Raw genomic sequence first — 21,321 nt, 5'->3', positions numbered from 1 at the left:
AGCCAATTGCCTTTATTTGACAAACAGGTTATGAAATGAGATATGAGAAAGATTTAAAAAAAAATTTAAGACAAAAAGTGCATCAAAAACAAAGACTGAAACTCCAAGATTTCAGCACGTATTTACGGGGTACAAACTTTGAAGTGCAGAGGGTTCACAGTTGTATTGACTACAGGCAGGGGAGTACAATAGTCAAAGCTAGAGCTGAAGGCTTAGAGAACTGAAACACTAGTACCTGTAGAGTCAGGGACAAAAAGAATACCCAGCCTGATCTACCACCTCAGCCAGACTTTTCAGGTCCTGCCACTTGAGTTCTTGTTTGAATTAGACCATCTCTTGCTAATGCAGCTGTCCTTCAGTCTGTAGCTTTAGTAACTCTACCAAGGACTAGGCTTGAATTATTTCTTTGATGTCAAGAGACTTAATTGCATTATGAATTTACCAAGCTTCTAATTAGTGAATCTTGTACATTTTCTTTAGAGCTTGACATGACCCATTAGCCAGTGTCTGTTCCCCTTTCTAACTAATTTAGCCTAATCAAGTTATCCTATGAGAAAATCTAAAGCTACACAGCAACCCTATGAAATGTCGAATGGAGTTCAGAGATCCTTAAGAATAGAAGCCAAAATAACATTAAGTACAAAGCTCATTTGCAAAGCAGACAGTAATCCTTTCCCTAGTCTCTAACTGCATCAGAGGAATCAGAAGTCAGTTCCACACCAGTTTGGTGTTTTTCACCCTATTGCAAATTCACAGCTATTCTCTGGAATTCATTTTCTGGAATACCAGAGAAGTGAAACACTGACTTGTCTCAGCCTCAGCTGTCACAAGCAGATGGTATAAAAAAAAAATACTTAGAGCACTGTCCCATGCAGCACACTGCTGCCCCACTGCTATCTGCTTCATAAAGTGTAATGAAGATGGCAGAAGAATCTCAAATAGTCAAATTAATTTGGCTGAGACTTTAAAAGAAAAATTAATCAGTGCTTGACAAGCACTTTCTACCAATACACGACGGGTCTTCGTCAGATTGTAGTTTCCTCTTTTTTTTTTTCCCCTGAAAGTTTATACTACATTGCAAGTATCAGAAATAATGCCTTATTCAGTGGCAGTTTTGGGAGCTATCCAGAGGATGGAACAGTGCTGAGACCACTGATGCAGAGCCGCAGGAGAGATGTACAGATCACACCCACGTGGCCTGGGGCAAAGACCGAGCTCTGTTATTTTCTCCCTCACCCACTGACACCTTTCAGCCAAAAGCAGCTCACAGATGATGCTGCACCAGCCATGGTCCATAATCACCTCTAAACAGACCTCCCCCTGCAAAACTTAGCAAAACAGACCACTGTGCTGGACAAGTTCTGGGCAGATAATTACCAATCACCCCAAACTAACACAAATCTCACAGTGGCAGCTTCAACATTACCACTTAAGAGTGATTGTGCTAATTAAAACTGCCTTTGCCAAAAGAACAAGATTCTTTTCAACTATTTTTCCTTTAGTCCTACCAAGGTCGTGTAAATAAAGCAGGATTTACACTGCATGAGGAACCTGTCATAGCCTACCACTGGCACTTCCTTAACAAAAAGGTGCTGCACAAGTTCATCAAATCCATATGAATGGGCCCCTCTGATCATATCTTAGACATACCAACATGCTACACATTCCACAAAACTTCACCCACTGAATGACCTTGGCGGTCACAGGGAATCACTGAAAATTCAATCTATGTGGGTCACCATTTCCCCATTTATTACTTGGGAAATTTAAGGTAAGAATCATTTTTACTGGGGGAGACTGCTTATGAATGCAATTTACCTAGAACTATATCCATACTGTGTTGTATTTTGTGGAGTTTGAGACTGGCAGGCAGTTAGGACTGAGGCAGGTGTTGGACAATGTCTAGAAGAAACATGCCTGGACAGCCCTGACTCCCATCTACGAGGTCCAAAAGCAACAGCAGCTGCTTTCACAGGCTAAAGGAGAGAGTTACACGCCAGTAATTCTGCACAAAGCATCCACAATGCCAATGTAATAAAACAGAAATGCTTGATCACTCCCAAAGAGGCTGCAAGCACTTTTGTCTGGGGGGATGAAAACTTACCACGCCTGCAAACGCTACAGAATGGCCTCGGGCCACAGCCAGAGCTGGAAACTGCTGTTGCCACCTCGTGGTCCCCCTGTGGCTGCTGAGGGATGTGTGATGCTGCTGGTGTCTGTAAGTACAGAGACTCCAGTCAGCTCAAGACATCACTGACCACTGAGGAGTCCTGCAGCAGAAATCCTCCAGCAAAGGACTATATAAATAAGTAAAATTAAAATCCCGAAAGCGGGAGCACAGACAGCCACCTGGCATGCTGCACTTCACTGGGATGCAAAACCATCTCCTAAAGAGCAGAGTGGAACATCTTTTCCTTATAAAGAGTATCACTGGCCCATCTAGGGAAGAAAGCAAGAATGTTTGAGTAGCATTTTAGGACTGAAAAGCTTTCCTTCAGCACAAACAGAAAGCATAAGAGTACTTTCCCTGCATTTCTTATAAGGATGTACAGCAATTTACCCAAGGACTCAACTTGCCCTTCTCACTAAACTGGCCATCAGCGATGCTCGACACTAAGTTCTTCCCTCAAAAATGGGAGAATTTTTCCATGCCAAATGTAACCCAAGACCTCACAGAAACCACTGCTTCCATTTTCAGCACCTAAGTAATAAAAAGCATGGAAAGCCAGGAGAGACCACTGTTGCTACAGGAATTTTGCTGTTTGAAAATTCCTTCAAACTGCACATTTCATCCAAGCTATATCTCCAACCAGATCAGAAAGCAAAACACTCGCCTGCGAAACATCGTGAAGCTTAGCAAAAAAATCAATGGCTTGAGATCAAAATACCTAAAACCCATCTTCAACACAAAATTCCAAATACTCAGAATTTTTTTTAATCCCGCTCTTTAATGCACTAGATATAACAACTTATTTTTTTTAAAAAAAAGCATGAACACATTAAAAGTAACATCTGTAGTCACTTGCCAGACCAGTCAGGGCTGGATCAAAATTCTCAGCTTGCCTTATGGATTAGATGAATACAAGGCTGCAGTGACTTCAGAAAATTCAGTGCATATCTCTTTTCATGAACACAGGAAGAGCACACACACACACTGGGCTGCCACCTTTAACCCCTTTATAAAAAGAAAAGCAGAATAAATGCACCTGGAGAGTGGGCACTAGACTGACTCTTTTTAGGGCTTCCACAAGACTTGACTGGTGTTTTGTGGCATTTATTCATTCTACCCAAAACAACTGTTGCACATGTGGGAAAATCATCACACACTATGGCAGTAAGACTGGGCAAGCAGCAATATTTGCATGAAGTAGAGATTTACTGCTATGATAACACTGGACCCTAAAGCCAGGTCACACACAACAGGGAAACACATCAGGAAACAGCTCTTTGAAAACAGAGACCAGAGAGAGAGAGAGAACCTGGCTGCAGGCAAACATAAAACCCTAAAATAAAGGCCTGTGACTGAATGCATGGAAGCAATGCCATGTTTTCTGGTACAGGTGAAAATTCTCCAAGAGTTTCTCAAAGGAAATCTCCTCCCCCATCAGAGCTCTAGCTCCATAACTGAGAGCAATGCACTTGTAAGTTTATTTGGAAAACAGAAAGCTCAGCATTGCTCAAAATTGAGGCAATACTTTCAGGCCAGCAGAATTCATCTTATATCATGCCTGTCCATTCAACTATTTTTGCAGCTTTGAAATGAGAAAACTATTAGCAGCTGAAAAACTCTCAACTCAGCATCTGTAAGGATGACCTGACAGCTCTTTATGGAGTGGTGGAAGGAGAGTGAAGGTTTTCTACCAAAACTGAAATGATGACCCATTTGCAGGGATGCTGTTTTTAAAAAGAATTTCTTTTCAAGGAGAATTGAAGTTATTGGAATATTCATATTATCCACCACCAACCCTGACTCTCTCAATCCGAGCAGGAAGTGAGGGAGATAGGGCCAGTTTGTGAAGCTCAGCAGTTAGTGGGTGAGACACTGGGTACAGTCCTGAGGGACCATTTCTTTTGGTAGTGCACGAAGTTTTTCACATGTTGGTGCTCATTCTGGATTGGCTGTTAGCTGGAGTGAGCTCCCCTTGGCTACCTTCCCTCGGAGGAGACTGCAACAAGACCAAAACACATCCTAGTTAGTGATGTGTAAATATTCTGCAGCCTGATTCCTGAGAGACAAAATAAAGCACAGGTGAAGCACAGCAGGATGGCAGCAGGGGGAGAGCATACCCCCAGGTTCATTAATGATGGTTTTGTATTAACAACTTCTACAGCTCACAAAAACTTTTCGCAAAAATGTCAAACCAGAACTTTTAAGCCACTCTTATTTACTATGTACAAGGTGCTGCTGACCCCAGACATTGAATCCTATCTGATATTTAGTAATCATGGGGATTAATATACTATAGAAATTAATACATTTTGTGCAGATGGCCTATCCTCCCTAAAGGCATCCTTTTCAAACTGCAATCCAGAAGGAATAGTCCTAACAATTAATGCTTTTTTTACTTCCTCTGCTGAAAAAATTACTTCAAACAATCTTTTTTGGGAAGGTAAAAGATATGTCTACCAAGGACTGGACCAAAGGAGTTATTCAGAATTAACCCAACCATATAAACTTCAAAGGATTTTGAGCTGTACAAACAGGTTAATCTACTGGCTAAAACCACCTGTTCCTTATATATTAAGTATTTACTACTGTAAGAATTTGTCCAATCAGGAACATGATAGATTCACTCCCTTCCAGAATCCTCAATTAACCAACTTTCACAGTTTTACTTAAAAAAAAAAAAAAAACAAAAAAAATCTTAACCCTGCCTTGAAGTCTCTGTTTAGCACGGCCATACCTTGACGTGGATCTGGTTGCGCAGCACTGCGGCTCGCAGGATCATTGCTTTGGCACGGCGCTGAAACTCTTTGCCCATCAGTAAAGACTTCTCAAAAGTTGTGCTGCGCTGATCTACATCTCGAGCATACAGAATCTGTAACCAATACGGGGAACTGAACATGGGAGCTGTGCCAGGTTCCACGGCAGGAGAGCAGCTAAGGCATTATGGAGCCTGAGGTCACACACAGCTCACCCCTACTGAACACACCAGGCCCAAGAGATGAATGCACCTTCCAAGTGTCTCAGGAATGGACAGTTTCTAAACCTAAGTTTCTAAACCTGTTCAGTCTCCAATCCATGGGTGAAATGCACTCACCTTACTGTGTGAGTCTATTCTGGCATTGATCAGTCCCTCCAAGATCAGCTGAGTGAGTTCATCTTCCAGAGCAGCCACTGTGGTGTTAAAAGCAGTGGCCATCTTGCGCATGTCTGCCGACACATAGGGGCTGAAGTACTAAGAAGAAGAAAATATTCAGTTGCACTCTCCACTCTCTAAGAAACTAGGAAAAAAACAATTGCAAAGAAATGGCCTATCTCCCTGTTTATCCACCTCTGGGATGACAGGAACAATTACCTGGATAAGGGCACGATTTCGAATCTGGGTATAAAGTGTCCTGACATGAGGTGCAAGGTACATATCTAGCAGCAGGTTGTCCTGTGCAAAACAATAAATCACATCAGAAGCTGAGAAGCAATCTGGAAAAATATATTATTCCTGTGTTCTGAAATATTTATGCATATATACTTAAGAATATTATACTACAGCAAGACAATACAATAAAACAAGAATGAATAAAAAACGGGAATACATTTTAAATGTTTATAATTTCTCTCTACAAATAAACTACTCCTAATTTTCATGCACCACATCAAGAGACACAGAAGAGCTGAACATTTAGATCTGCTTTTGACAATCACTGCTTCTCACAAAAGGCCAGGCAAGGGAACTTTTAGGGTCTGCTCTGCACTGCTCTCCTGCAACTCACCTTCATCTCATCCAGCATCTTCAGGCATGAAGCATACTTAGATTCATAAAACTTGAAGATGATGTCACGAACCTGTGGCTCCAGCTCCAAAAACAATTTGAAGGAGCTACAGATAAAGATGGCAGTGATCAGACATTGGAACCTGCCACTTAAATACCCCATAATCTCATCACTCCAAGTTGCAAGGTTAAAAACTCTCACTATCATTGGAAGATGCCAAGAATTTACCCTCTAACAGCCCATTTTCACCAGGGCTGGGAGCCTGGAACACAGAGAGATAGAGCACAGCATCAGAGCTGTGATGAAGGAAGACAAAACCAAGTAGTAGAAGTGTTTGTCCACACAAAACAAAATCATGGATGTGAAAAGGTCAAAATCAGGATACACCACCAGCAAACAAATGCCATGCTGTAGTCCATGCTGGCCAGCTCTGTGTCCCCTTTCAAAGCACAGCCTTCATTAAGTACAGCATGCCATAGACAACTCAAGCACGCCAATTTCTCTGAGAAACAAGCTATTGTGAGGGTGGTAAATCTTAGGGATGTACACTTTTACACAGCACACTCCCAGTTCATTATCACAGATTTTTAAACCTTGGGATCTCACCCTACATATCAGCCCATAAAAAAGGGAAACAACCCCTTTTCCACAGCAATTTAAGATTACTGCTTCTGTACACCTAGCTGACAGGAATTCAGTGCCACTGCAATTCAATCTATGACACTCAATATCCACTTTCTTCCAAAGACCATAATTCTCTTAACCTTCTGTATGTCATAGTTAGATTACACTCCAAGGTATACTATAACTACTAAATTGTTTTAACAATTAACATACACCAGAACAAGGGGCAACATGAAGGCAAATTATCCTAACAGCTGCCTTTGACAGAGGACTGTGTCCCTTGATTTCATACCTGATATGAAGCACTGATGGAGACAGACAATTGGGCTATGCAGATGCTGGACTTAACCTGGGCAGGAAACTTATACTAAGAAAATTTCAGCTGTGATTAACCACTGTGTTTTAGACAGTGAAACAGCACTTAATGCTAAAGCCAAATTAAGGCTCAGTGATTCTTTCTCTCCTGTATGAGAAAAACTCTTGCCAAAATCCACTCTTAACCAAAGTCCCATGTTCCAAAAGATGTCCAGTACATGCAAACATCACTCAAGGCATCACTCACCTACTGGAGATAACATTTCGTTGCAGTTCCTGACGGTCAAATGTAGCAAGGGCACAGAGCCCACCATACACAGCCACATTGCTGGGAGATAACAGCTACAGAGAGAGGGAGAGACAGAGAGCAAGCTGTCACTGACTCCCAAAATGGCGTAAGGGTGGCATTGAGTCTTCTACCCCAGGCCTTTCTTTCAAGCAGTGACAAGATTAGTCCTTATCAAATGCAGTGGAGGCACTCAGGTTGCTCTCACCCACTGTGTGGGGTGACAGGGCCAGAGCAGTAACACTGCTAAGAGAGCAGACATCAATTTCAGGAGCTTTTGGTTGATTGAGCAACATAGAATTATAAATCTCACAGGTAACTCTCATGTGATCTAGAATAGAACATTTAGAGAAGCCAAGAACAGAGACTTAAAAAAGCCAAAACCAAACCAACCAACCAGCACAGTTCACAGCACCACCAAACTATATAGGAATGCTGCAAGAATAACTACAATATCTGAATTTTACAACCTAATACTCAGAAGAACTGCATCCCCTCCAAGACCTGCACACAGCTCCCTCTTGGTCCTCACCTCAGGGAAATCACAGTGATCAAATGATGCCAACAAGAAGCACTTTGCTGCCTGTTTGTACTTCCGGGCAGCTAGTTCGGCCAAGCCTAGGAACCAGAAAAAGTTAGTCCTTTTTTTATGACAGCATACAAATTAGGGAAAATAGAAAAATCTAGGGAGTAGGAAAGGCCCCCACATGGTTGCTAGTGCCTCCACTAGTGAAGTAAAACAAGATCCTCAGACTGTATCAAGCATCCTTTGAACTACATTGACTCACACAGGTATCCTCTCTGAAGAAACTCAGGGAGAAGAAAGAGATGACAAAAACCAGCAGTTCTATCTCACCAGCTTCATTAAGTTTTGCATATCTGGTATGGAAATACAAAGTCTATCAAATATGAGAGAAAAAATAAACCCAAGAGCCCTACGGACAGCTAACAGGTAGAAAGACAGGCAAACCATACAGGAAGCTGAAGGACTCACTCACCTGCTGCACATTTCAGTTTGGTGAGAATTGCTTGTGTCTGGCTATCTCTTTCTCCTCTTTGCTAAAGCATAAAACAAAGCAGTAGTGAGCAAGCAGTATGAAAGCTATTTTGCTTACAACTGTCCCCAGGATCTCTCACCCTGATAATCAACTTGCCTATCTCAATGGCAAGATAACTTAATTTTATTTGTCTTGGGAAATATGGCAAAACTGAGGAGGGGAAGTATCCATTTTTACCATATGTCAGATTTTGTACACATATCTCATGAGAGCAGTCATAAACGGGGAAAGAAATCATTTTACAAATTTGGAAACAGAAAACAAAGGGAAAATTAGTGCAAGTTAAAGAGCAGGAGCTTACTTCTGCAATTTCTGGTGTAGACTCAGCCTTGCTTACATAGCTCAGAACATGAGACCAGTTCTGGAGGTAGACACTGACCTGTAGAGAGCCAGAAACAGTGTGGGGCAGGCATGGATAAATGGCACTCCTCAGATAAGCCGCATCATTGCGGACACAAGAGCCAAGCGTGGGGGCCAACTTCACAGCAGGTATCACAAAGACACCAGGTACCTTTGGCTGCAAATCCTCCTACCTTGATAACATTGAGACACATGTTGATGACATGTTTAGCACTGGTGCAGTAATCACGGGCTCGCGAGTAACACTTGAGAGCATTGCTGAGGTCCCCACAGTCCAGGTAGTGATCACCTAAATCATCGTGGCCTCTCCTGGAGGATGGGAATTCAAACATCAATGAACTGTATGCTCAGAAAGGGACAAAGGCAGTTTGCTCTAAACAAGTAACTCAACACACTGACCTAAGGGCACACCGCATGTTAAGTACATGGAGGAACAAAATGCTCTTCCTTGCTCCAGCACAGCCTTTTGCATCTCACCTGATACTCTCCTTGATAGAGTTCCCTTTGTAATTTTTCAGATCTGTATCGAGTTTCTCCAGTTTAAGAAGAGCTTTTTTGCGTGTAGCTTCAACCCAAGCTGTGTCAAGAGGAGGAGGTTCAATTCCACTGTCAGGGACGGCATCAGGTGTATTTTGCAGTTCTCTGAAAGAAAAGTATTTGAATGAGGCTATTAGGCTGAATATGTTTCAAAACAGAAGTCTGCTAAGTGCCTGGCAATGTTATCCTAATAAACAGTACTGCATACACAAAATAGACCAAGGAGAAAATAAGGGTAAGTGGGGAAAAAGAAACATATTGCTAAAATGTCCAGTGCAAACAGTAACACAAGCATCACAGATGTTTACAAATACTCCGCAAAATTATCCTACTGATCTTAGGATGAACTTAATGTCACACACATGGTAAGGACTCCCCACGCAAAACGGACAAGAAATCATGAAATAAGCATAGTAACAAAAATAATGCAAAGATTGGAGGTGTGGATGGATAAGTGAGATCTCAAAGCTTATCCTTAACTTCAAGCCTGTTTTTTTTGGGGGGGGGGGGAAGAAAATACATTCATTAATATTTGAAGCAGTTGCAAGGACTAAACTCACCTCAATATCTACCTGCAGCTTTTTAAAGCACAAAGATTTCAGAATGAGATACTGCCTTCCGTGCTCTATCTTTTAAAAAAGCATGAAGACACATTTTGCTGCTATCAAATTCTAAGGGCAAAGACAATTCACGTGAGGTACGTGCTGGTATTGCGTGCAAAGTCCTCCACTGCAGCACATCACTCTTAACCCTGTCAGGAAAGCTCCCCAGGTTCCCACGGCCTCTTAGTACCTCGTGGCCTCAGACAGCTTTCTGTGGATTTCTTCATACACATCAACGTTAAAAGTTCTCTGGACAAATGACAGAGCCATCTTGAGAGCTTCCACCCGCAGCTGTGGGCAGTGATCAGCAATGAACTGCAGCCGCTCGATTCGCATCAGCCCGCTGTAGCTGGACGCATACTGCTCCAAATCCTGCCAACAAAACCTGGCCTCAGGAGGTGAAAATGGACACACTACATCAGCCTGCTACACTGTGACCTGCACAGCTTTTCCTGCAGACCTGACCCCCTCAAGGAGGGCAAAAAGAAAAAAAATCAGTAATATTAGTCCATGTCTGCTTTCTTCAAACATAAGTAATTTCCTCAGAAATATGCTCTACATTACAATTTACCTTTTTAAAATTTCAGTTGTGATGCTTTTGTGGTTAAGACTAACCAGCTTTAAGATTTTTCAGAAGGGTCTTTTTCAAAATTCTTAAAGGAAGAGACCATATACAAGAAATGTACCCACAGCCCTCAGCAGCACATACCAGCGTGGGGTTCTCCACCACATAGTTGATATCAGGTGAATTTTGCTGATCTTCTTGTGGATCCACGTCAATCTGCATGGGCTCCACTGCACCCTAAAAGAGCAAAACAAGGTCAAAAGCAGCGTATTACATTTGAGCAGGAAAAGTTATTCAATCTATTAAGGACTTGCTTAAATATGTGTTAAATTTTAAAAATGAAACAGCACTCCTCAGTCTTTTGATACGCTTAGGATTTTTCTCTAGCAGCACCACCAGTCAGCATGATGCTTGGTCTAATGCAAGCAGCAGCATGGCTTGCATTCACACAGAGCAGTTTATTTGGGTTGGTAAACTATCAAGTGAAAAAGTGAAGGGGTCAATAAATCTGATTCTACAAAGTATCTGAGGTATGCATATGCATTCCATTTCTCTTCTCTGAGCAAGGGCAGGTGTTAACACTCAGATCAAGAAGTTCCAAAAGGCAAAATGTACCAAAAAACTCACCACAACCTTTCATACTGCTTAAATGCTTAGAAATAATATTTCTGGGAGGAAGAAAGCGGCGGGGGGAGAAGAGGCAAAAACTGTTACAGTTCTTAGAAGTATTAAAAACCATAAAGAACAGAACGCAAAATGACAATTTCAGAGTTTTCAACATAGCAAGGCACAATTTGTCTGCACTGCAGGGATGTGCCATTAGTCAAACTATCTCACTATAGTTTTCGAGTCCCATTGCTCAGATAGAGCCTCTTCTGGAGAAAGAACAGAATTTTATTCTCCCAGTATATGCTGCACTGCTTAGAGCCATAAGGACTCGCAGCAACGCAGTGACCAGCACCGCTGCACTGCCACAGCCCTGCACGTGCTCCAGGCAAGACAGCACAGACTAACGCCTCTGCTGGCACAAAACTCTGCCTCCTCCTAGTCCAAGTGTGCTGAACAGTCCTCCTAGGAATTACTATGAGGAAGTAAAGTGAGGAAAACTTAGCAGACTGTCTTCATATAAAATGCTGATTTTGTGCACATAGTTTGTAAGCCTGATCTGGTGTAAACTGCAAAAGTGGATCTCACAAAAGACAGACATGCCAACCAGCTTGCCCCCATAAACATCTGATTATTTCCATATTTTACTGATTTTACTGTCTGTTAAGAAATCAAAGATTGAGGGGTTTTTGGACTGGGTTGGTTGTTTGTTTGGTTGGGGTTTTTTTGTGAGCAGGAACAGGACAGATCCAGATTTCCTATTTCTAAAAATTACACTCACCCACAGTCTGGGTGAGGTCTTATTCTTTCACAAACTGATATATATCAAATACACATCTCACCACTGAAATCTCCCAAAATCTGAAGTAAAAGCAAGTGAAGCATAAAAACATTTGTTTCCTAGTTTACTAACTTTTCCATGCAGGAAAGGGAGGGTGGGAGGGCACAGAAGAAATTTTGATTGTCTAGATCACCCCTCAGGCAAACTGTGCATAAAAACAGGTAACTCACCACATGCTGAGACCATTACTTTTCCCATTTCTATCTACCTCCTATCTTTTCTTGTATCACAAACACTAAGTGCCAAGGTTAGCTGGTTTAGGCTACACTTGCCTACCGTAGTAAAAACTCAATTACAGAGTCCTTAGAAAACAGCATTACAAAGGTAACTGTAATTCCAGCTGGTGGAACAGAACAATTTGTGTCTTGCTATGCTGAGAGTCTGCACTCTGCACTTCTCACTTAACTCCCAGACAAGGAAAAACACAAGTGGGCTGAAAGCCCCAGGAGGACAAGCAAGCTCAAACATTTTCAAGCTCTTTATTTTGAAAGGAATATGCAAGATTGACTTAAAAACTACTCACAGAGCAAATAATAAGCAGCCACTCGCCAGGATTTCCTGAGCCCCAACGGGTACTCTGCTGAGGGTACCTCACCAGGCCTCACACAAGCAGATATGCTGGTGCCTGAGCTGAAGCCTCCTGCTCTACTCGGCAGGAACAGGCGTGATCTGTTGCTGGACAGGGTGCAGTACAGATCTGTCACTAACGAAGGAGCTGAGCTGGATGCTGAACTGTCCCTCGTCCTCTCCTCACTGCCCAAAGCCCCGTGCCCCGACACAGATAAGATACTGCTCAAACTTGCAAAGGACAGCCTCCGCGGTGTCACCGACCCACTCGGCGCTCCTGGGGCTCTCCCCGCACTACAGACTCTCAGTTCCTCCTCACCGGGCCATCTCCCCGTACGCTCCGCCACCACCCCAGCCCTGCCCACGGCACGCACAACGCGGCAATCAGACACGGCGCCACCGCAGCGGCGGGGACGCCACGGGTGCGGAGGATGCTCGGCGGAGCGTTGCTCCTCGCGAACGGCGGCGGGAGCGACACAGACCCCAGGGAAGGGCGAGCGAGGGCCCAAGGCCGCTCGCTTCCCGTGGAGCCCAAGAAGGCCGCACGGCGCCCCCGGCGGCCGCGGCCGAGCAGGGGTCTCAGACCCCGCGCGGGAGGGAGGCGGAGCGCGGCGGAGCGCGGCGCGGCCCGAGGGGCCGGGCGGGCGGGCCACAGCCGCCCCATACCTGCAGGTTAAAGACCTGGACGGGCAGCGGCATCCTCCCCTCACGCCGCCGCTTCCGGCCGCCCGCCCCTCCCGCTCCGCTTCCGCCTCCGGTTCCGGGCCGCGCGGCGCGGCGAGGCCGCGGCCGACAGGTGAAGCTCTTAAAGGGGCCGCGGCCCCGCTCGGCCCCGCGGCGGCGGCGGCGGCTCGACGACCTCCGGGCGCTCCCTCCGCGGGGCCGCCGCCACCTCCCGGAGCGCGGGGCCATGAGGCGGCCGCACCCTGCGGCGGGGGCCCGCGGGGCTGCAGCATGAACGGTCCTTGCCCGGGGCTGCGCCGGGCCGGGGTTCTGCTGTCCCTGGGCGCCGCCGCCCTCCTGCTGCTGCTGCTGCCGCGGGGGCAGCGCCCCGCCGCGCCCCGCCCGCCGCCCGCCGCCGGGCCCAGCGCGCCCCCGCCGCGCCCCCACGGCTCTGCCCGGGCGCCGGGCGGCAGCCTCGCGGGGAGCTCGCCGCTTGCGCGGAGGGGCCGCCTCGGGCCGGCCGGCAGCGCGGCCAGGGAGAGCCTCGAGCTGAAGGACATCTTCATTGCCGTGAAGACCACGAGGAAATACCATAAGAGCCGGCTGGACTTGCTCCTCCAAACCTGGATCTCCCAGGCCAGGGGACAGGTGAGACGCTGCCAGCGGGCAGGGGCGGCCGGCAGCCCCGGCCCTGCGCTCTCCGGGACAGCCACCGCACTCACGGAGTTTCCCTTTCTTATGTTAATAAAAGGCTTCCTTTGTAAGACTGTGGAAAGTCGGTTTATATAAACGCTTGGTGTGAACATACTTCCAGAAGAGTTCGTTGCTGATCCGGCCAGTTAGCTGCAATATGGGATCGGTAGTCCAAGCAGACACAGTTTGCTGGTGTTTGTATGACTGTAGAAAGTGCTTTCATGATAGTGAAAAATTCCTGGTGATGATGCATCTGAGCTGATATTTTGGACGAAATACTTAAGTTTTTCTGTAGAACATAAAATTTGTTCCCTTGTTTCAGAATTTCGGTCCGTTCAAGTATATTAATGGGACTTTATCCAGCAATTGGAACAAGACTTTGTTAACCACCTCCCACTTCCCACCCTGACTTGCATTCTTTCTTCTTTACCTGCTTGGCAGCTGTGGATGATTCCTAGCCAGAGAGAGGAGGTAGTACCAAAAAAGACCAAAATCCTTTCTGTCTGGACATCGGTTGTCTATGGCGTGAGACACGGAGGGTCAGCCTGCTTTATTAAAATGACATTCTTCTGGTTTGTAATGAAAAAATGTAACAAATAAGGCAGGGGTTGAAGTTGCTGGGGGGGTCTCTGAAGCCCTACTCCCTCCCCCTTTCCAGTGGCTACTGTGAAACAAATACCAAGAGAGACAAAACATTCTGAATGCTAACTGAAACTGAGCAACTGAAGTTCTTAAATGTGGACACGTGGTTTTTGTCTCCCACAGACGTTTATATTCACGGACTGGGAGGATCGGGAGCTACGCCTGAAAGCAGGTGAGCTGTGTAGCAGCATAGGTGCATGCTGTCCATTATCACTGAGTTTTGTTTCTTTCATACTCTCTATAGAAGTCCTTATTTCATGCTGTACAAGCAATGAGGGAAGTTAAGGTGGAGAAAATAGAGAAAATTTCTCTCTAATTGCTACCTGGACAAGATGCCTGGAACTTCGAGAATACTGGGTTCACTTTTGCACCCCTTTTCTTCTTGTTAGTAAGCTTAAGCTTATGTGGTCCAAAGTCATAGTAGGTATTTCTTTCACACACATTTCATGACACTGCTGATGTACCCTGGCTTATTTGAATGCAGTCACAGGACTTCATGACCTCTGCCATCTACCTGCCAGATGGGTAACCTGTGAGCCCTGCCTGTCCTGCAGCTTCTTCTCCATGCGTGCACCATGTGCACCCCAGATGTACAGTATTAGTGCCAAATGTGCTCTTCTTTTGTAGTCTTTTTTTGACTGCACATGCTCCTCAGACCGGAAAGGGCTGATCTTTATTCTTCTAGGGGATCATATGATCAACACCAACTGTTCCGCTGTCCATACCCGGCAAGCTCTCTGCTGCAAGATGTCTGTGGAATATGATAAATTCCTGGAATCTGGGCAAAAGTAAGTGAAACACATTGTTCCGATTGACTTTGTTTCTTCCAGTTCTGTGCTTACAGGAAACTTGAGTAACCATCTGTGTTCCAGTAAGGAATGTAGTATTAGCTAAAATGTAGGGATGAGTGCAGGAAAGGGAGCACAGCATGAAGCCATGTTTATAAACAAGCATCATGTGAAAGGTGGAAAGGATTATAATCTAAGGAGGTTATTCATTTCAGCCTCTTTGCAGACTTTAGCATCTGTGGGTGCTTTCATCTTTCCTATTCTGTAATTTGGGACAGTAAGAAACACTTTCTGCTCCAAGCCTGAAAGACTATGACTCAGTTGTAAACCTATAACTCATTTCTTTGTCCCTATAACTTCTTGCTTTGTTTTGTTTGAAGATGGTTTTGCCATGTGGACGATGACAACTATGTGAACCCTCGGACTCTCCTGCATCTCTTGTCTGCCTTCTCACACAGCCAGGATGTGTATGTGGGGCGACCAAGTCTGGACCATCCCATCGAAGCAGCTGACCATGTCCAAAGTGATGGATCAGTAAGCAAACTTTTTCAGTTTGTCTGAGAGACATTCCAGTCTTCTAAGCCTTTAAAACCTTGACAATTCCTAGGATTCTCCCATAAACCCAAGTGACTTAATCTGCGAGAAATGAACCTGGTGATGGTCATTTTCAGAGGCGGGATGCTGGGCTAAATGCACCTTCAGTCTGATGTTGGATGTATGTGTATGCACAATGGAGGTTGTCTCCTGGAAGGCTGCCTGTTTCTGTTCCTTTACTCACGTATGCTGTGATCTCTCTCACACTGAGCTTAGTAGGGCCTCCCCACCTTGAGGTAACTTTTCCTTTAGTGGCTTTGGGTGCAGTGTTCCTTATTTTAGGACTTGGGAGTTTGGGTGGGAGTTCAAGGGGTTTTTTATTTGTTTTGAGTGCAGTATCACACACGTTGTCATCATCTTGAACCAGCTTCACATGGGTGACAAAAGCTTTCTGGATAGATAAAGCATTTCCAGTATAAAGTGGTTACTAGGTTTCCAAGAACTGGAAGCAAACATACCTCAATCACAAGATACATGTGCTAAGGAGAACATCCTGACCAGGTCACCTGCACTGGCAGGTCTGTTTAAAGATATATCAATCCACTGGCCAGAATGTCAGTTATAAAGCAGCTTGTTAGGGAAGACTGCACAACAAAATAGTCTCCTTGGACATAGAGCGAATATATATGTGGACCACCTTTGACATCCTCAGTAACACTGAGCTGGCTGTGACCCGTGGTTAAAATGAATAGGGGACAGATGTAATTGTGTGGGACTATCCTTTTCCATTTCATGTGTACTACCTCCCTTATGCTAATTTGATGGTTCACCTGCTGTCTGTTTCAAGATAGTTTCATTTGAGAGAACAGCTCGCTGCTTTCAGCAGCCTAAACAAATAGGGATTCATCTGTAGGCTTGTTCTGACTCAGATGTAACATGTGATATCAAATAGAACCTTGAGTTCCCTTCCCTGCCCAGCCAAATGCAAAAAGCTGATTAACTGCTGTGTGTTTTTTCTTTTTGCTCTTCAGAAGACAACCGTGAAATTCTGGTTTGCTACTGGTGGAGCTGGGTTCTGTATCAGCCGAGGTCTTGCCCTAAAGATGAGTCCCTGGGCCAGGTAAGCATTGTTCCTAGCTGAGCTCCATCAATACATGTTTGGGAGGTTTTAAAACACATTTTGGCTTGTCTCCTATGCTCTCTGTCACAGCCTGGGCAATTTCATTAGCACTGCAGAAAGAGTACGTCTTCCTGACGACTGCACTATTGGCTACATCATCGAAGGGCTGCTGGAGGTAAAGCTGCTGCACAGCCCATTGTTCCATTCCCACCTGGAAAATCTGCAGAGACTGCAAGGCGAGTCTGTGCTGCAGCAGGTAGGGCTGTGCTTCATGTCCTGTTCTTATAGTTACACCTCAGTCTGATCAGAAAGATCAGAATAGACTATGTAGACTTGGCACTCTTCAGCAGAGAAGGATATCTACAGACTCACTCGGAGCTGTGTCCTGCTCAGTTCCTTCATTTAGGTGAAAAGCACAGTTTCACTCGAGCCAACTAGGTCATGTAGCTGTCCCCTCCTTTGGGGACACATTCTGGTACATGAAGTCTAGGTAGGTGTACCCCATCTCCTCCTGAACCCTGATTTTTTGAGTGTAGCTGTAGCAGAAAGTGTAGAAGTTTGCTAATAGTGTTCCTGATTTTGCCTAACAAAGTTTCAGTCTTAATTCATGCTGATCAGATAGGCAGCTGTATAAGTACTTGACATAATTAAATGTTTGATCTTTTTAAAGAACAATTTGTATGAATCTCAAGAAACTTAAAGTTGCTTCTGAAAAATCAAGTTGCTTTTTAGTTGCTGGGATACATTTTACCTCCCTGGCAGCAGATGGAGCCACAAGGCCATCCAGCAGGGTTGCCTGCATCACACTGCTTGGCACCATAAGTAAACAGGAGTGTGGTTTTGCCCCTGCATGCTGGGTGGTTATGTTTTTCTGGCAATTGTATTAGGCAGCAGAAATGTGCGCTTGGGGCCAAATTCCACCGTGATTCACCTCCCTTCATGTTAGCGAATTTGACTGCAGCAATAGTCCAACAACTGCCCATTGTTTGACTGGTCATCATTGGTTCCATGAGACAAAGACAGCTAACCCAAAACCCAGGAAATGTACAATTATAAAGAAAATCTAAGTCTTCTTGTACCTGACACCTGAAAAATTCTTAATGCAGTGCTTGTGTGGAGGAACCTAGGGTTCCAAAGATCTAAATTTTGTTTCAGATTTGAAACATGACAGTCCTTTCCATGCTACTTAATATGCAAATATTTATATTTTCCCCCTGTGCTAAAATATTGCTACTGCATACTTCAGGCAGTGTCTGGTAAGGATGAACATGTTATTTAGTGAAGGTACAAACAGTAGCAGAAATAATGTCCTTACAAAGCTTACAGTTGAAACTCATCTTGTCCTTCAGGGCAGTGCAACTTTCAGATCTTCTGTGTATTCTCCCACGTTGCCCTTAGTGCCATTCAGAGCCAGCGTTGCTTACATCAGAGCTAACCACTGTCCTCCAAATGTCATCCATGTTCAGATTAGACAGCATCTTTGGAGACTTTCTTGGTACCTCATTAATAGCCCTGCTATCTCCACTCTGGGTTTCTGTATTAGTGTTACAAGTTTTGAATACTTACATGTTTTTACAGGTAACCCTGAGTTACGGTGACCCTGAGAACAAACACAATGTCGTGAGTGTGGGAGGAGTGTTTGGCCTTCAGCAAGATCCAACCCGGTTAGTGTCCACTTCCAGAACAAGGTCTCGCTACCTTGTTAATGTTTGTCATCTGTAAGATGATCAGACCCACTAATGGGGTTATTTTATCATGTCAGCTCGTTACTGTGCCAAAAGCAGGTAGACCCACCCCCTGCTCCATCAGACTGCTGCGCATTCAATGCTAGTATGTTCCATGTATGGAGAATTCCAATCTAATGCTGTCTTTTTTTTTCTTTTTTTTTCTTTTTTTTTCTTTTTTTTAATACAGATTTAAATCTGTCCATTGTCTGCTTTATCCTGACACTATTTGGTGCCCTGCTAAGAAGATGTCGTAATTCATGATGAGCACTGACACCTGTGTCTTAGCTAGTTTGCGTAAGGCAGGAGTTGCAGAGTTTTTTGGTGGTTTTATTCTTCTTCTGGGAGACAACCAGTGGTATCTACAAAGGAGGTAGACAGACTCTGTTTAGAAAAGCAATAAGGTATGGTTTGTTCAGCTGCAGCCTGGGACGTTCCAAGAAGAATCTTTGTTCTTTTGTCTAGTGGCTCTTCATAAGATGACCACAGTCCTGTGTGTATGAGTCACTTGATACTTTCATCTGATGTCATGTGAACCTGTGCCTGGGCACATCTGGGCAAATGCAGTACTGGGAGTGGGAGTGTTTTTACTACCCTTAGGGGTTATTAGAAGCCACTGTGTTGAAGCTGGAGTGCTAGAGCAGACTGTAGTCCCCATGGTGACAAGAGAGGGGAAGTTTTCACTCATCTTTCTTGGGAACAGAATTATTTAAGAGCTTCTGTGGCCTGACAGATTAAAACTGCAGCTGGCTAGAATACAGAGATCCTGGAATCACTAGGGTAAACAAGGCCGAAAGCCTTTGTCATGAGAAAACCATGTGTGAGGGTAAGCTTACTCAAGACTTGATGAGTTGCTCACAATGTACATTCTCCCCTGTCATCCATGTGTACCTCCTGTGGAGGTAATTGTCAGACCTGGCTCGCATGCCAACTGAATTGCAATGGTTGATGATTATGATCTATTCCCTTGATATTTGATACTGAAAAAATATTTGCCTGACAAGATGGTAATTATTCCTCCCACTTGGCTGGTAGTTGGTCACATGAGCTGGAGAAGCTTGTGCTGGCAAAACACACCCTGAAGCAGCGTGAGAGGAGAGAAATGCTGGATAGCTGCAATGCACCGAGGAGAGTTTTGATGGTGTCATTTGAGGGCCTTTAATTGTATGACCATGGTTACTCCAGCTTCTTCAGATAATCTTTTAATTACCATAAAGCCAAGATCAGTGTTTGTTTTTACTTCTTAATAGTTCAACAAATAGTTCATGCAGTCACTAAAAGGAGATTGCACACCTACAAGCAGAAGTTCAGTGCTCTAGCAGTATCATCTGCTGCTGCTTTTTAAAGAAAGTGAACTTAATTTTTAAAGTGGAAGGAATGGGGTTCCATATGTTTACTTTTTTGTTAGCCCAGACTTTGGCCATGCGCAAACCCTACCTGACCTGAAGAATACCTTACAAAAATATACCTTTGCAAAATCACTGTTTACTCTTATAAAAAATACTTGCTGGTTTAGTGCTAGTGTGAGGCCAAATTAAGGGAAGAATAATAGATTGCCATTGTATGATCTGGGGCTGTGATTATTGGCTTGATTGTGGATCTAGCAGAGATTTCAGGTTTCTCAATGGCTGCACTCAGCTGTACTGTGGGGTTCACCTAGTTATTTAACTTCCTGGCAAATGCCTGTAGTGTATTCAAGTATGCCACTTAGCACAGGGGTCAGCCTCCTCAAATATACCATGTTCCCTACATTTTAACAAACCTTTCAGTGTTTACCTCAGTAGATTGTCCTCTTTGCATGATTTTAGGTAGTTCTACTTGAGGAGCAAACAAGCTGACTGCTATTTACTACAGCCCTGCAGCTCATGCTTGTATTTCTCCTTTCTATCATGTGTACTAAGGTACACATGAGGTATGGAAATAAGAAAGCTGCAGGGAGCTGGATCAAAGCCCAGCTAGCACACTGGCTGTTCCATAATGGGCTGTCAGCGTTACAGGCGTGCCTGTCACAGAAAACAGAGGAGGAATTGTGGCATAGTAGGTTCTACCTCTTTATTAGATCTTCTGCTAACTAGAATTGAGGCATCCTGTGGTTTAATTATTTGTCATTAATAGTTCTGGAGATTCCTGGTATCCATATATTTTTTTTAATACGGTTTTAAAGTCCTGTAGCAGAAAACTGTGAAACTTCGTGAGCTCTTGAGGTGATTTTGTCTTCAAGCACTCCTTCTGAACTCTTCTCTTGGAAATCTTCTTCCCCTTCCACTGGAAGCACCCTTTTGTAAGATGACAGAGACCAAGCAAGGACTGGGCAGCAATTGTGGCAAACTGCAGTTAAAAAAACCACAACACTTTTTATTGATGGAAGGAAAACTAAATGGTAGAAGTTTCACACTGTGGTCACTGGTCACACTAGGTATGCCAAAGAGGCAAGTGCCCTCAAAGCTGGGAGGGTGTTTATGGAACTTACTTAAAAAGGACCATGTTCTCTTGCAGGGCAACAGGAAACTGTTCAGTGTGTTCAGGCTCGTTCCAAGGTTTCTTGTGTTGAGAATGCAGTAAGCTGTGTGGATCAGTCAGGATGCAGCTTTTTTATCAAACTACTTTTTCATACATAAAGTGATTCTATAAAATAAATATTTAAATATGTCAAAGGCTGTGTTTTGTCATATTTCTTCACATGTGCTCTGTATCAAAAATGGACCATAAACTCGCTAATCCAGAAAACTATGCCCTCCTGTCAGGCTTATGTGAGGCCGAGGGCCAAAAATGCAAGTGAACTCAATGACTGGGATGTGGAGAACAGAGATGGATGAGAAGAATCCTTGCAGCTGCTTCTTAATAAAGTACAATCAAAGAATTGAG

At 44.3% G+C, this 21,321-nt stretch overlaps 2 protein-coding genes across 3 annotated transcripts; one reads left to right on the top strand and one right to left on the bottom strand.

Annotated features, from left to right (window-relative positions):
• Nucleotides 1-2,912: 2,912 nt before the first annotated feature.
• On the bottom strand, nucleotides 2,913-13,603 carry GPS1 (G protein pathway suppressor 1). Of its 2 annotated transcripts, XM_038157066.1 has the most exons (15): nucleotides 12,959-13,024; nucleotides 12,249-12,400; nucleotides 10,423-10,515; nucleotides 9,904-10,085; nucleotides 9,052-9,216; nucleotides 8,748-8,883; nucleotides 8,516-8,593; nucleotides 8,155-8,215; nucleotides 7,689-7,774; nucleotides 7,118-7,212; nucleotides 5,932-6,037; nucleotides 5,520-5,600; nucleotides 5,262-5,399; nucleotides 4,905-5,039; nucleotides 2,913-4,166 (listed from the first exon to the last, which is right to left on the bottom strand). In XM_038157066.1, the coding sequence occupies exons 3-15, from the start codon at nucleotides 10,498-10,500 to the stop codon at nucleotides 4,092-4,094; spliced, it is 1,416 nt and encodes a 471-aa protein (XP_038012994.1). In that variant the 5' UTR covers nucleotides 10,501-10,515; nucleotides 12,249-12,400; nucleotides 12,959-13,024; the 3' UTR covers nucleotides 2,913-4,091. The 2 variants fall into 2 exon arrangements, with proteins under 2 accessions (XP_038012994.1, XP_038012993.1); XM_038157065.1 differs by lacking the exon at nucleotides 12,249-12,400 and having other exon boundaries at nucleotides 2,929-4,166; nucleotides 12,959-13,603.
• Nucleotides 13,485-21,110, top strand: RFNG (RFNG O-fucosylpeptide 3-beta-N-acetylglucosaminyltransferase). The gene is made up of 9 exons (XM_038157070.1): nucleotides 13,485-13,603; nucleotides 14,090-14,187; nucleotides 14,414-14,462; nucleotides 14,976-15,078; nucleotides 15,459-15,612; nucleotides 16,644-16,732; nucleotides 16,823-16,988; nucleotides 18,311-18,396; nucleotides 18,647-21,110. Exons 4-9 carry the CDS (start codon nucleotides 14,984-14,986, stop codon nucleotides 18,711-18,713), a joined length of 657 nt encoding a protein of 218 aa, XP_038012998.1. The 5' UTR covers nucleotides 13,485-13,603; nucleotides 14,090-14,187; nucleotides 14,414-14,462; nucleotides 14,976-14,983; the 3' UTR covers nucleotides 18,714-21,110.
• Nucleotides 21,111-21,321: the final 211 nt, after the last annotated feature.

The sequence above is a fragment of the Motacilla alba genome, chromosome 18, assembly GCF_015832195.1.
Source record: "Motacilla alba alba isolate MOTALB_02 chromosome 18, Motacilla_alba_V1.0_pri, whole genome shotgun sequence".
Classification (NCBI taxonomy): Eukaryota; Metazoa; Chordata; class Aves; order Passeriformes; family Motacillidae; genus Motacilla; species Motacilla alba.
Note: the sequence above shows the minus strand (reverse complement) of the source record. Positions and strands in the feature narration are given on the sequence as shown.